The 14801-nt window shown below is 40.6% G+C and overlaps 2 protein-coding genes across 4 annotated transcripts in view; one reads left to right on the forward strand and one right to left on the reverse strand.

Annotated features, from left to right (window-relative positions):
* The window catches only part of LOC122059693 (sm-like protein LSM7), a 15301-nt gene extending 4300 nt beyond the window's left edge, over positions 1 to 11001 (reverse strand). The window contains exons 1-4 of one of the 3 annotated variants that reach the window (XM_042622661.1): positions 10910 to 11001; positions 10627 to 10744; positions 10460 to 10541; positions 5930 to 6001 (exon numbers count right to left, since the gene is read on the reverse strand). In XM_042622661.1, the coding sequence (XP_042478595.1) occupies positions 5930 to 6001; positions 10460 to 10541; positions 10627 to 10629 (157 nt within the window). In that variant the 5' untranslated portion in view covers positions 10630 to 10744; positions 10910 to 11001. Of the gene's footprint in view, positions 1 to 5929; positions 6002 to 10459; positions 10542 to 10626; positions 10767 to 10814 lie in introns of all 3 variants that reach the window. The other 2 variants (XM_042622662.1, XM_042622663.1) reach the window with 2 other exon arrangements.
* Positions 11002 to 11118: 117 nt separating this feature from the next.
* On the forward strand, positions 11119 to 12491 carry LOC122059691. Its single transcript, XM_042622660.1, has 3 exons — positions 11119 to 11385; positions 11732 to 11776; positions 11897 to 12491. Exons 1-3 carry the CDS (start codon positions 11293 to 11295, stop codon positions 12257 to 12259), a joined length of 501 nt encoding a protein of 166 aa, XP_042478594.1. The 5' UTR covers positions 11119 to 11292; the 3' UTR covers positions 12260 to 12491.
* The last annotated feature ends 2310 nt before the right edge of the window (positions 12492 to 14801 follow it).

Below are 14801 nucleotides of genomic sequence, written 5' to 3' on the forward strand. Positions count from 1 at the left end.
CCCCCCCCCCACCCCCCTCCAAACCTACCCACCCACCAACCACTTTTCTTCCCACTGCAATCTCCAGTAATAGGATTCAAATTGGAGGGGTTTCAACCTCCTTGATGAAAGCTTCTTGTTCTCGGGTTCATATCCCCGTGTGGCACCTCAGCCAAGGCCAGTCTTACTCCATCCCAGCACCCTTGCATTCACACAAACATGCTCACAGTATGTGCACTGGGGCATGAGCAGTGATCCACAACGAGGCTCACACCCCCATTATCCTATCATAGCATCCCACCAAGACACTCACCCACACCTAGGGCCACATGATGCGTCAAGCTTGGTACCTAGAAGTTGCACCCTTGCATCTTAGCATAGACGCTCATCCAGCAATATGGGTTTCCTCGTGTCATCAAAGGCCATCACTAGTGCCACTTTGTCTTAGCACAAGCAATTTTGCACCCGCACAAGGCTACAACTGTGCGCCCTCACTATGCTTGTACCTTGGGTTCCATCAAAGCGTAGTCGAATGGCCATGGAGCTGCACCACTCCATATTATGCCACCACTATTGCCCCATGCATGCTTCTAGCTAGCAGCCCACAGACCTGTCCAAGGCAAGCCGAACCCAAGCCATGCCAATGACAGGTCGCAAACCCACATTACATGGCACATGATAGCCTATTCTGCTCAAGCCTTGTGTAGCCACTGATGCATAGTGGATGCTAGTAGCAAACTCAAGCACAAGCCTTTGCCCTCATGACTGTGTGCTACGCTAGTGCCTTCCACTAAATGTAGTCCCCATGGATGCATCCAATCCACAAGGGAGACACTCAAAGTCCAATTCGACAAACAATGCCCGCCCACAGTATCCACCTGTGGAATACATATGCCCACCAATGCATGCAATGCCAGCCAACCCTGCACACAGTGCCTAGCTTGTGGTAGCCACCTTGCTCACAATACCCACAATGCGTTGTTTGTGGCCAGCCACAATGCCATGCCTAGGGTTCATGGCACCAAGGGGGACGAGTCACACCACCCCAACCCTCCTCAAGGCAGCTCTCAAACCTTTGGTACTTCTCCAAAAGGAGACATCGTTATATTCTGAATCGTCACTAGGACATGGTTTCACCTTCATGCACCAGCATACCATGCATTGCCCTCACAGTCATGCACATGTCTACCTCTACCTCTGTAGCCCACAAGCACCATCCTCTGGGCACCTAGGGCCATGCACATGCCTACTCCACTAAGCATACGGTCTATGCACACGCCCCATCCTTGGGCACACAGGCCATAGACACGCTCACTCCACTAAGCACACAGGCAATGCGCACGCCCCTTCCTTAAGTGCATATGCATTCCCCACAAGCATAGGGAAAACTCTCTAGGTCCTCCAACTCCACACAAGAGGGCTCCACAACACCATGACATTGTTGGCAAATAAGCCACACAGTTATGCACCACTTCAACCTCACTTCCGAAACAATGGCCACAGTAGGCCTACGCACGGGCCATAGACACGCTCACTCCACTAAGCACACGGGCAATGCACACGCCCCTTCCTTAAGTGCATATGCATTCCCCACAAGCATGGGGAAAACTCTCTAGGCCCTCCAACCTCCACACAAGCAGGCTCCACAGCACCATGCCATTGTTGGCAACTAAGCCACGCACTTATGCACCGCTTCAACCTCACTTCCGAAACAATGGCCATAGTAGGCCCCTTGTGGGCATGAGGGAGGATCACGATAGAACCAATTGTTAGTCTGTAAGAATTCTCCCCATAAAATCAGTTAACGCTCTCATGAACACTATGGTGTTTTACTTAAACAATAGTTCCAACACCTTAATGAGAGATCAACCCATGCAACTACTTCCTTGCAATGATTCGGCTTAGCCCACCCAACCAACACCTCCAACTGCTTTCCAAGGGTCCTGTGTTTCCAAGCAAAATGCACCACCTCACTAGAATACAAGTTCAACCAGTAAAGCTTTCCTCTTCCTATAGTCTTCGATGCCACTTCCAACTAATCTCCAAGGTCTTGTGGCTTCAAGAAAAATGCACCATCCCACTTGAATACTAGCCTTACCAGCACCTAAACTCGGACTTCGATAGCACAACGCCTCTTCTTTTAGCCTTCCATGCTTCGTTACATCATAATTACCCACTGGCAAACTTTCTTCTCATATCTTGGGCAGCTCCATAGTTATCCTGACGTCTAGGCAACCCAATGCTTTGGAGGGGGCTTGGACCCAAGCCGATACCAACAAGGCAACTAGGGCTCCTGGATGAATCGCCTAGGAGATGCTTGACAACTATGCTTTGCACCACTCAAGGTGCCCCAAAACATGAGCAACACCATCGCTTGTGCCCACACCTGAGCCAACCCTCACTAAATCGAAACCATAAGCTTCACATGATGTCCCATACCACCACTCACACATGAACTCCAAATCTAGTTGTCTCCTAAGCCCCTCTTAACGTGTGTGCTCCAAGGTCAAAACACCTCATAACTAAGGCCCTTCTTCCCTCAGAACCATGTTGTAGGAGTTCCCACCAGCATGTTACCTTCGCCTAGGCTAGTCACTCTGACCTCACCTTCACTTAGCATGCTAGTTCCTTGAACGAATGACTACCCCTAGTCATGGCAAGGATCCAACTTCGTTCTCACCCCAACTTCAACCCCGTTCTTCACCCTACACAACTTTAGTGCTAGTACCTCAAATGAATGACCACCCCTAGTCGCACTGATTCATCTTCACGACCATTGAAGCCTAGATTCAACCACATTCTTCACCCACATCGCAAGTACCTCAAATGACCGACACCCATTGTCGTGGTATGAACCCCACATCGCACCGACCAAAGCTTGTTTCTTCCTTTTTGTGCCTTTAATGCTCACCCCACTCAAGCACACAACTCATCCTCCAAATTATGAGTTGTGGGAATGTTGGGGTCCTTGTTGACAACCCTCAAGTTGTCCATCCCCCATTTTGAGTGAATCAATTTTGATCTTGTCAAAAACAACTTTTATAGCACACCGTTAACATTGTGGTCCTTCAACACATATTGCCGTTAAGTATGCCCCTCTAGGCCCTCGACCATTGTCTTCACCCTGAGGCGGTTGTCCACACCCCTTGAGTACCTTGATCTTTTATCTTCACCTTGAGGCAACGTTCTTGTTGGTTCATGGTTTTCCTCTTTCTTTTCTGTTTTATGTTTTCCTTCTTCTTCTTTTTGCCTTTCTTTCATTTTTTTTGTGCCTTAACACCCCATTATTCTAGCCTTAACCCAACATTAAATGGTAACTCTTTTTGAACTACTCAACACCTTGTGCCACCCAAGATCCCTTGTTGACATGCCCTTGCATGGTAGTACAATTCCTTGAGCAGTTGAGCCAACTGGAACTATTGTGCAGCTCAACACCCATTGATGGCATGCTTTTGAATTGTTGAACTGAGCCCCTAGAAATATCAATGGGGTTGTCATTACTTTCTTGATCATCTCAATAACATTGCTCTAGCACTATCTGTTGCACTAAAGACTTAAGCATGCGTTGCATAAATTTACGCAATGTTGGCAAGAACTCCCACTCCATGCCCATATGATAGAGGCTAGAAAGCTCTATGATCTTGGTAGCCCCGCTGCTACCCGATTCACAATCATATTAAGCACACCAACACAAACAAGGTACCATCACATAAGATCTCTCGTCACAATGCCTCCGCTTCATTGCTCGAGCACAACCTTCATTCCAACCAAGTTGATGTCCCATGCACCGAGCACAATCATACTATGATACCAGCTGGCATAGACATTTTGCGTAATGAGACATGAGTATCGTGCAAGCCACAATCCATGTCGAGACTCACACGACTTGGCCCACATTACCTTTTCATAGCATCCCACCATAACACTCACCAACACCAATGGGCCACATGATGTGTCAAGCTTAGCACCCTAGAAGTCATCCCCTTGCATCTTAGCACAGACACTCATCCAACAATATAGGTTCCCATCTGTCATCGAGGCCCATCAATAGTGCCATTTCGTCATAGCACAAGCAACGTCACACTAGCTCAAGGCTACTACTATGCCGCCTCAATATGCTTGCACTTTGGGTTCTGTCAAAGCTTAATGAATGGCCATGGAGCTATACCACTCCACACAACATGTACCAAAGGTTGACTAGTCTTAAAGTACCTCCGTCCATGTCGTGCCACAACTATTGCCCCATGCAAGCCAGTATATCTGGCACCATAGTCTTGTCCAAGGCAGGCCAAACCAAACCATGCTAAGGAGAGGCACACTTGCATTATAGGGCACGAGATAGCCTACTCTACTCAAGCCTTGTATAGCCAATGTCGCATGGTTGGTTTAGTCACAAACACAAGTACGAGCCTCTGCCCTCACGGCAGTGCGCTACGCTAATGTCTTCCACTAAACGTAGTCTCCCTATAGGTCCACTTCGACCCACAAGTGCCTGCCCACAGTATACACTAGTGGAATACTTGTGGCCAACAACGCGTGCGAGGCAAGCAAACCCCACACATTGTGCCTTGCTTGTGGCCAGCCATGATGCCATGCCTAGAGGCCATAGCACCAAGGGGGATGAGGCACACCACCACTTCTCAATGTAGGTCTTAAGCCTTTGGCACTTTTCAAAAAGGAGCATCGTTAATGTTCTGAATCGTCATTAGACAATGGTTTCACCTCAATCCACCAGCATGCCACGCCTTATGCCCCCACATTCATGAACATGCTTGCCTCTATATCCCACGAGCACCATCCTCAAGGCATCAAACCCATGCACACACCCCTTAGGCACATAAGCCATGCACACACCCCTTCCTTAGGCACACAGGCCATGCATATGCTCACCCCACTCAGCACACGGGCTATACGCACACCCCTTCCTCAAGCGCACATACATGCCGCACGAACACAAGGGTGACCCTCTAGGCCCTTAAGCCCCACACAAGTGTGCCTCCACAACACCATGCCATTGTCTGCACATGAGCCACACACATGTGCACCACTTCAACCTCACTTCTGGAAAAATGGCCATAATAGACCCCTTGATCCATGCACACAGCATGGGGGAGGGTCATGATAAAGCTAACCCTTCATCCGTGACATTCTCCAACTTTAATCTCACCTCTCTTCTTCCCACTGACATCTCCAGCTATAGAGCATAAAATCGAGGGAAAGATCTTCTATAATCCAGCTCCATCTTAACCAGATTTGAATGTTCATGAAGGAAGATCTTGCCGCTGGAATCCTTTTCAAATTCAGGTTGGATCAAACCTGGTTAAAATATTTGACCTATTAAAAAGTAACAAAAATTGATTTTGACTCAACCTTGACTTATAAAAATAAAAACAACCCAAAACAAAGTCAGGACGCCAACTATGAAGCAATAACTAACACCCCCCCCCCCAAAATAGTAATCTAATTGATTGAATAGACTAATATCCAAACCTAGACAAACTGAGAAAGGAAGTGGTAAGAACAAAATACAAGTGAACTCTTAAAAGCATCCTGATCCATATCAATGGAACGGTTTTGAGTCTTCTGATAATAATCCAAAAGAATCTATGAGGTATTGAAAAGCTGTATCTACAAGAATACAAATTGAGCACCTAAAAAACTGAGAAAAAAAGTGGCAAGACAACAGTTACTCAAGAAGTGAATGTATACAGATGATAGATAATTAAAATTTCATAGATGAAAAAACGTGGTTATTTGGCATTATTGGTAATTAACTCATCAACAGATTTCTGCTTCTCAAAAGACAAAGCAATAAAATTACAATCATATTTCTTTCTCACATGGTAGAACAGGAATCAACAACAAGGACACTACGCTTTCCAAACATAGTTCTTGAGTGCATCTGTAAACGCAAATACGTAATACAATCAAGAAAACCTAAAATAAATACCTCTTATGTATTCTATAGCTTCATCCAGCACAAGGTTTAGTAACTGGTCATATCCCTTCAGAGTCCCTGTCACTATGATACAAAGGATTACCAAGTCATTCTACCTCTAGGAAGAAGACTTTTGACGTTCTCTTTATTTAAAACCAAATAGAAAAAATTCACAAGCCATTATGCAAACATCATATCGCTAAGGAGATTTTGCATTGGGAATACCTACCATAAGCAAAGCCAATTAGTTAAATCCAGTGAAGGAAAAAAAAAATGGAAACTTTAGACAGAAATATCATAATTAAAACATCCTACAATTAAAGAAATCAATAAACCTTAAGGCCATCAATAATTGAACTTAAATAAGATATTATGTGTTTCATCAAACAGAAAAGAAAGCGCATTTGAAGACAAGAAATCTAGTTTTCCTAAAGTTAATACACAAATAGCAAGCATTCCTGTCCTGTTCAAATATGCAAGGGCAGGAGTGATAGTAGTAGGGCTATTAATCAAAGAAATAATAGAGGATATGTAGAAATAACAGAAATTAATTAATAAGCATAAGATATAAATAGGAGACAAGATAGAGAAGCGGTGTATCCCACATCAACTTCAGGGGAGCTAGACAGGAATTGCACTAGTCTTCGCTCCAAGGGTGGCATTGGACCATGAAAATCTTTCTTTTCTCCTTCCTGCCACCTTCCATGCAGGAAATTACCAGGGTTTCTGGGAATGCGAGGTTTATATGGTTTTTTTTTTTTTCCTCAGAAGGAAGACAGCTTCTCATAAAAGAGCTTAGACTAGATGCATCTCCATGTTGCCTGGAGCCACACCATATAAAAGGCAAAGCTTCAATTCACTCGTCTGGTATTAAAACTTGTTCCAATATAAGTCACATTTAACATATCAAAAAAAAAAAATTTATGTCATATTTATGAAGATAGGCATGGAGAAATAGGAACTCATACCTTGTCCCTTTAAAGAAGAAGTTAGGAATTGGCTTGAATGCTTGATGCAGTCGCATAATTGCATTGGACTGGACAGATTGACAAGATCCATTATAAAGGCCTAGACAAAAGAATGAGAGGCCCACAAGGGGCTGGCGGCAGTCTAGGAATAATAGACTTTGGGTTAGCTAGGTCGGACCTTTAATTTTGATGGGTATCACTGTAAAAGGCCTAATATAATATAAGCTCGTAATTGTGGATTTAACTTTGGGCATGCGATTGATAGTGATTAGATGTCTTTGTCTACTAATGTAGTACTCGTTTGAAGATTCAAAACAGTATCCAAATAACAAGATCGTACTCAAAGAATAGTTCAGATTATTGGAAACAATCCTAGCAGGTCTAGGAGAAGGGTAAGTAGGTAATTAACCAACAAACAAATTCAGGAAACTCGTCGCGGCACCGGCTACCTTTCCTTTCTTTTCAAATGGGAGGGGCGTCCATGACATGATTGTACTTGGTTCATGCTAATGACTACAAGAAGCTTGATTGCAACTTATATGAGCATTACATGTCTTTCACCTATTCGTCAGAGACAAATGTTTTCAAGCCGATAAGAGGTGATGCAGATTTGATGACCTACTCACATAGAAAGAAGTCCAAGGGAGGAGGCTAATCCATGGCCTAATAAGTTGCTGTTTTGTTCACTGTTTTAGTCGTTACTATACTTAGTTTTTATTTCATGTTTTTGGTCTTTGGTTTAGCCGAAATGAACCAGGTTCAGATTTAGTTCAATTATGGGTCAATTAAGTGATTTAATCCCTATGTGTTAATTGTAATAGCCAAGCTTCTAAGAAAGCTCGGCTAAAGAGGTGGGGGGGTTATTCCCTTTTGTTTCTATCACTTAAAGTCATAGGATGATGTTAGGACTTTAAGTCTTTGTACAAATTGGAATCGGTGGAGACTTTTGCACTTCAATTCTAGTTCTCTTTTTAATTCAATAAAAGCAATTAAGGGCTCTTCCCACAGCCCACAATTTCTGAAAAACAAAATCTTGCAGCTATGACTATTCTTCTCGACGTGAAGACTTCCTTATGTGTGATCAAGGTGAAGGGATTGGGGTGTGATCCAATCGATGCCTTGTGGTGTGAAGCTAGATGGACCATTCTTGTGTTCTTGCTCTCTTATTGCTGCTGGTTCTTTATTTCTTGTCCTTATTCACAGTTCATATGCAATACCAGGAGTTTTATATGGGTTTTTTGCAATTAGAATCTTCCCTTCTAGAGGATCACATACTCCCATGTTTTTTGGAGATTTTTGTTAAGACAAATCTAGCCATCAAAATCCTCTCATCTTTTGATTGAGTCTTCCTTATCATCTAAGAGGAACTTGATCCAAAGTGGAGCTCCATCTGACCAGACGAATTGCTGATATAATGAAATCTCTCTTTTATCCTTTACTTTGTTTAAACCTGAATTGATTTTGTTTGCTATCCATAGTCTGCTGTTTTGTGATCTAATCCCTGTACTAATTACAGAACTCAATTGGTATCCTTGTTCTTAATTTCTGAGACCTAAATTGACCTTGGAAATTACCTAACTACCACTCTTGGTTATTCTGATGTTATCTCTTCATTGAGATACTCTCTTTTTATTCCTATCTAACCTCCCAATGGGACTTTAACTACTACAGCTACCAGGGGGAGGGGGAGGGGGAGGGGGCCTTTATGGCACAAATCTGAAACAGGAGAGTCGATCCCTTGACCTCCTGGGGGCAAGCACTCAACAGTCAAGCCACCAACCAACCGACCAAGTGGCTGTTCACATCAGAACTTAAATATTATTTTGTTTGAACTAGTTTCCTTAATTTGTTTGTTGGTTAATTACCTACTTACCCTTCTCCTAGACCTGCTAGGATTGTTTCCTATATTCTGAAGTATTCTTTGAGTACAATCTTTTTATTTGGCTAGTGTTTTGAACCTTCAAACCAGTACTACATTACTTCAAGAATATTTGTGTATTTAACTTTGAGCATGACATAGATTGGACCTTTTATTTTGATGAATATCATCATGAAAAGCCTAATTTATAAGCTCATATTTGTGGATTTAACTTTGAGAATGATATTAATAGTGATTAGATGTCTTGGTTTACAGCAACTTAAGAGAGTTTGAGTTAGATTAGAACACTCTAACAGCTAGATATAGTTCTGCTTTGAGTTTGTTTATTCTACTGAGACTGTGAATGATTTGGAGTCCTTTTACAAATCGGGTTAGGAATTTCCAAAGGCTATATGTGTAATCAGCACTCCCCCCCCCCTCTGAATCGATCAGGTTGATTGAGTAATAGTAATCGATTGGAACACTCTAACAGCTAGATATAGTTCTGAATTTTATTTATTTATTTTCAGATGTGGTGCTGCTATGCTGAGCATGAGAGTGTGATTTGAAGGCTCATCATGCTAGCTGAATTTTTTGTACTTCATCTTTTTCTAGTTCTGAATATCACTTTTATCAGGTGCTATCTATCCTCACCTCTTCTTCTTATTCTTCCTGCATATCTTACTCTATCTACAGTTTTCTTCTTAATTTTTTTTCTCCTCCTGAGTATATCAAATTTTTAAACTAAGTAGTTGATTGCTAATTCTGAGGTTAAACTTCAGATCTGATATCTTTATCCCATTGCTATCATTATAGATCTTTTGATCCTTAGATTCTACAGAGATTCCTTACTCTTGAGTCTTGATTTCAGCTTACTTACAAAGCAACCTAGGTTTCATCAATTTACCTGCCTCTGTTTTCCAAGATTCTTATTTCAATTGATAGACCTGTTAAAACCATTACATTAGACCAGATTGGTACTTGATCTTACCCTTAGGTTATGAGATTTAGAACTCCCAAATTACTTTAGTTCTGGTCATATGAACTATTCTTAGATTTCATCCTGGTCCTAATGTGTGGTTCAAGCATTAGTTGCTTCTAGATTCTTCCTAGACTCTCAACCCCACATCATGGCTTCAAACAAATCCCAAACGTCATATTATAATTTCAACGATTAGTGAAAATAAAGACAAGATAAAACTCTCCTACTTCAGAAAAATGTAGCTAATAAAACTCTTTGGAAACGCTACTTCTTAGAGTTCATAGCATTCCCTAAAGAAGGTAAATTTTGTCATAAGCATTATTTTATTTTTATGAACTTAAACATCAATAGTCTGTTTCCATTTCCTTGACGCAATGTAAAAATTATGCATGATATCTCGATATATTATCACAGCAGTACTTCGCAGTTCATAAATGTTTCGAACAAAGAGGACCCAATATTCTAGTTTTTCCAGCATCATAACTTATTTGAAATTATGCCCCATAAATTTATTAGTTAAAAAAGAATTTGGGCTTGTTATCTTTCTAAGCTGTAAACTTGCAACAGCATCCAAATTACCAATGATATGTCCAAAGTTTCATCCATTAAATCCTTAGTTTCCAGACCACTTCCCTTTGCACACAATTGAACTAACAAAACCCACTTGTCTACCACCAAAAAAGTTAAAAAATAAAAATAAATAACAGAAAACAATTTAGGAATTTAGAGCTGACCTTGTCTTCCACCAGTTAGCTTGACTTGGACTCCCTTGTCAACAAACTTTGCTAGATCAAGTACAGTTTCTTTGCGGCCTGACTGAAACAAATAGTGCTACAGCGTAAGATAATGGGAAGCAGTGATGAATAGATCAAGTAAACCATAAGTAGAGAGGAGCTAAGACCATGTTATTAGTTTGTCTCTGAACCTCGGAGGTGCCTTTTGATCCTTCAGAGGGGAAACTAGTAAAGGGTAGGTAATCGTGAAGCAAAATAATACTACCGCAGTGTCAACGCCAGCACCTGCAAGCAGAGACTCATTCAACTGTCACAGAATCACGATGAATGGGAAAAATCAACTACGAATACGAACCAAGAACAATAATAGAAACGAAATTCCAGTATTCTTTGGCTAAGAAATCCTAAAACCCTAAATGCTTCAAAGGGATGCAAGTGTAGAAACCAAACTGAGCTTTCTGCCGGACTTTAAGAACAGATGAAGAACATATGGAAATGGAAGCCTTCCACGGAAATTTATAGCTCCTAATCTGGGAGATACTCGTGAATGGGATGAAAATAGAGTGGTATATATGAAACGTGATGGATCGGATCGGTTTGCCGATACCGATACCGATACCGTCCCCTAAATCCATGATCCGAACAGAAAAATATTCCATAGAAGAGAAGTTGATTATTTAATGCTCTTAAAAAAATAATGGTCGAAAGGGTATTTTAGTCATCATAAAAAATGAAATGCCCTATAAAAGGAGGCTATGGCGGGATGACAAAGCGTCTGCTTCCACTCACATTTCACAGTAAACATTGAGAAATAGGAAGAACTCGAAAGGAAAATGAGAGGGAAGACGAAGTTGTGGCTCGATAACTACGAGACATTTCTGGAAAATCGCAACGAGAACGTTCTCAGCGTCAATCATCTTAATCAGGTATCATTATTCATATCCTTATTCAAAATCTTCACTTCAATTCTTTTTCGCCATTAAATCATAAGATATCCATCTTTGTTGGTATCTTAATGTTCTTGATCTGTTCAGTATAAGCTTCAATTCTTTTTCTCCCGTCAGTTTTCTATAAATTTTCCTCTCGTTGTACGTAGATCGATCCATTTTAAGATCTGATTTAGTTTCTTCTATAAAATTAGAAGCTCGATTTTCATTTCTAGAATAGGTGAACTAGATATATATTCGATTCACTGCGTTTCTCATTATTCTGTACAGTGATGCTTGAACGTTATATCAATCTAAATCTATTCAATCCTGCTTGTCTAAATAGATCATAAACATGCACGGATTTGCGAAACTACATAGAAGTCCCAAGGTGAGAATTGGAATCGCATTTATCATTCTCGTTCGAATTCGTTTCTCATAAATCTCGCTTCTTCTTTTAGTAACACTGAATCAATAGATCTTTTTTGCTCCTCTGCTTTTGATGTTTCAGGATGTTTTGGCAAATTCGATTGGCACAATCAATCTGTTAGTCCCTTTCCGATCGACACTGGAACTGAAAGACACAGTTTCACCTTATGCTTTCCTTAAGACTGAGGAAGTGATTCAAGATCTCTCCACACTGGAGTGGCAGGAATGTTTAGTTCAATCTGTGGAAACAGTGAGATCAGGGAAAGGGAAACCTGAATTAATCCTTGATCAATGCACGAATTGTACCTCTTCCACAATTCGTGAAAGCGTTGGAAAAGTGAAAGCAGGAAGGAAGCGGAAATTCGTGAATGTGAACAACGGGGAAAAATCTCTAGCTCTTGCTCGTGCCGCTCCTCCATCTTCCACTCATTTATCGCGGGGATAGTGTTAAATCAACAACTATTGAGATTTCAAGAAGAAGAAGTTTTTGTCCACATATCAGTCTTCCAAGTTGGCGGGAGATTTGAAAACTAATTCAGGTGGGTACTTTCAAATCCAATTTTGGCTTTGGTTTTAACTCCTCATATGCAATACTGTGATCGATAGATTAGCTTTTTTGTAATCCATTGGCACGTACAGTATAATACAGCAATATATCAGTTTATGGTTCACGAAAAGTGTGGTGTGCCTGATGCGTCAATTATTTAGAGAGATTAGTTAATGATACACAACTGTTACCCTCTTCTCTCACCAATTTGGCAATTATTTTTCTCTTCAAGGGTGTCATCCTAGGAAAAAGATTCTCTTCGATTAATTTAGCGTCTAATTAGTGATTCAATGACTGAAAGGATTTGGGGATACACACTCATGTATTGGGATGTGTGTTCAAATTCTTCTCAATCATTAGATCACTAATTGGATATCCAATTAATTGTAAAAGAGCGGAATTGGTCATTCAACCCTTGTTTCTCTTTATTCATGGTAATTCAATGATTCGACCTCTCATCTATATCCACCCATGTGATCTTGCCTTCTCACCACCTGTATGCATTATCTTCACAACTCACGTTCCTCAAACTCTAGCTCTTACGCTACTAGTGCTCGATCTACAAAGCATACATGTAGGGGTGTAAGTTTGATCCGAGCCCATGTTGGCCCTCCTTGAGCTTAGTTTGAAGTTATCTTGGCCCTGAGGGCAAGCCAGTGCTGAGAATTTTTAGCCCTGACTCACAAATCCGACTCTTGTCCAATATTTAATTGTTCAATTCGATTTGTGCGTGCAACACATGTACATTTTCAAAATCCAACGGTTGTGAAAATTTGAGGGTTAAAATGGTTTGAATTCCATAAAACTAAATTTTAAAATTGAGCAAGAATTGAACGATTAAGAATTGAAGAAGAGCTGAATACTTGACTCAGGGCCAGACCGAGCCAAGCTTGAAGCATTGGGCTGAGCTTGGCCCTCTCTGCTTCTTCTTCTTTATTCTTTCTTCTTTAGGTCCAAAGAACGCCATCTGAGAGAGATTGAGTTCTCTTTTCACAACATAAATCCCATGCCATAACAGAATACCAGTCCTATAACTATCAGAAATTTCAAACTAAAAGAAAAAAAGGAAGATGGAAAAGACACCAGAGAATGGGGTGCCAAATTGAATGGAGTAAGGAAATAGAGTAAAAGAAGGGCATCAATCGGCTAGCAGAATTGTGCTAGAGCGGCACAGTGTATATCTGAGATAAATTGGGGAATTTATTATCACTTCCCAGGACTTGTCCTATATTTACTTCTTCTTTTTTTCTTATATTTCCCTGTTTTTGGATTTTTACATCTTTTTCTCCTTTGCTCTTTTAAAATATCTCGATTACCCATTCTTTTCACTTGTAACCTATTAAACTTTTTTCAAATTGATTGGTTCAAAACATGTTTTTATTAATCCAAGAAAACAACCAACTGGCTTGTCCTTCTATTATTACTTGGTTCAGATGTTGCTTTGTTGCCTGAAACTTAAACTCCTCTTTGGCTCCCATATCGTAATTTTTCTTTTTCTTTTTTAATTTCTTTGAACACATTAGTATTGAGTAACTGAAAGATATTATTTTTTTTTTTTTGTCTCATTCGTCATCAAGGATATTGTTTATTTATTATTTTTTTATCTTTTGTCTCATGCATCCATCATCATGAGTTTACTAGTCTATTTTTTGATCAGTATTGGATTAGTATCGGTCTCAATGTTATTCCTCGTTAGGGTTGCTACACATGGCTTAGAGATTAAAAAAAATATATTGGATCTGTATCATTCTCAACCACTATCGATACGAATCACGTAATTTGGACAATCCAATATGAGCTAGCTGAACCATGCCCTTCATTATGCCATCCTTCCACAATGTCATTTTTTAACCAATCAATTTGGAAAGAAAAAAAATTTAATAAGGTACAAATGAAAAGGGCAAGAGAGAAAGAGATGTAAAAGTCAAAAAGCTGAGGAGTATCAGAAAAAAAAGCTAAAGGTAGAGGAATTTTAGTAAATATGGGCTAAGTGTAGGGGAGTGGTAGTAAATTCCCTAAATAAATTTTATGCAAATCAAATCTAAATGGTTACATGCTTCTATAGAAATAACTCAAAGACTAACTCCAAATCCTAAAGGAGTCGCGTCTGAGTATAAACTAAATTGCGTACATATCTTTTTCTGAAGAATCAAACCTATTGTAGTCAGTTTGAATGTGGATCCACAAAAACAGCTTATAGGTAAGAAACAAATTATATTCTTCCTCTTTTTCTCCTCGGCTTGGCTTAGCCCTTGCATCTTCCTTCCCCTCTGCATGATTAGGGCCAATTAGGGTAAGCCCAGCTTGGCCTTAAGGGCGGGTGAGAGTTGGATTTTTAAACCTTGAGTGAGGATAGGGTAGGGTTGGATCGGGCTGGGCTAAGCTTAGGCCAAGCTAGAAGAACTTATGGTTGGATTAGGATTTTAAAGGCCCGACCCAA

Source organism: Macadamia integrifolia, chromosome 13 (genome assembly GCF_013358625.1).
Source record: "Macadamia integrifolia cultivar HAES 741 chromosome 13, SCU_Mint_v3, whole genome shotgun sequence".
NCBI lineage: Eukaryota > Viridiplantae > Streptophyta > Magnoliopsida > Proteales > Proteaceae > Macadamia > Macadamia integrifolia.

What these genes read in the sequence shown, in the direction of transcription:
- LOC122059691 (XM_042622660.1), top strand. Translation starts at nt 11,293, where the DNA reads ATGAGAGGGAAGACGAAGTTGTGGCTCGATAACTACGAGACATTTCTG. An exon ending in GCGTCAATCATCTTAATCAG is followed by an intron (nt 11,386 to 11,731) that starts GTATCATTATTC and finishes TTGTCTAAATAG; the next exon opens with ATCATAAACATGCACGGATT. An exon ending in AACTACATAGAAGTCCCAAG is followed by an intron (nt 11,777 to 11,896) that starts GTGAGAATTGGA and finishes TTGATGTTTCAG; the next exon opens with GATGTTTTGGCAAATTCGAT.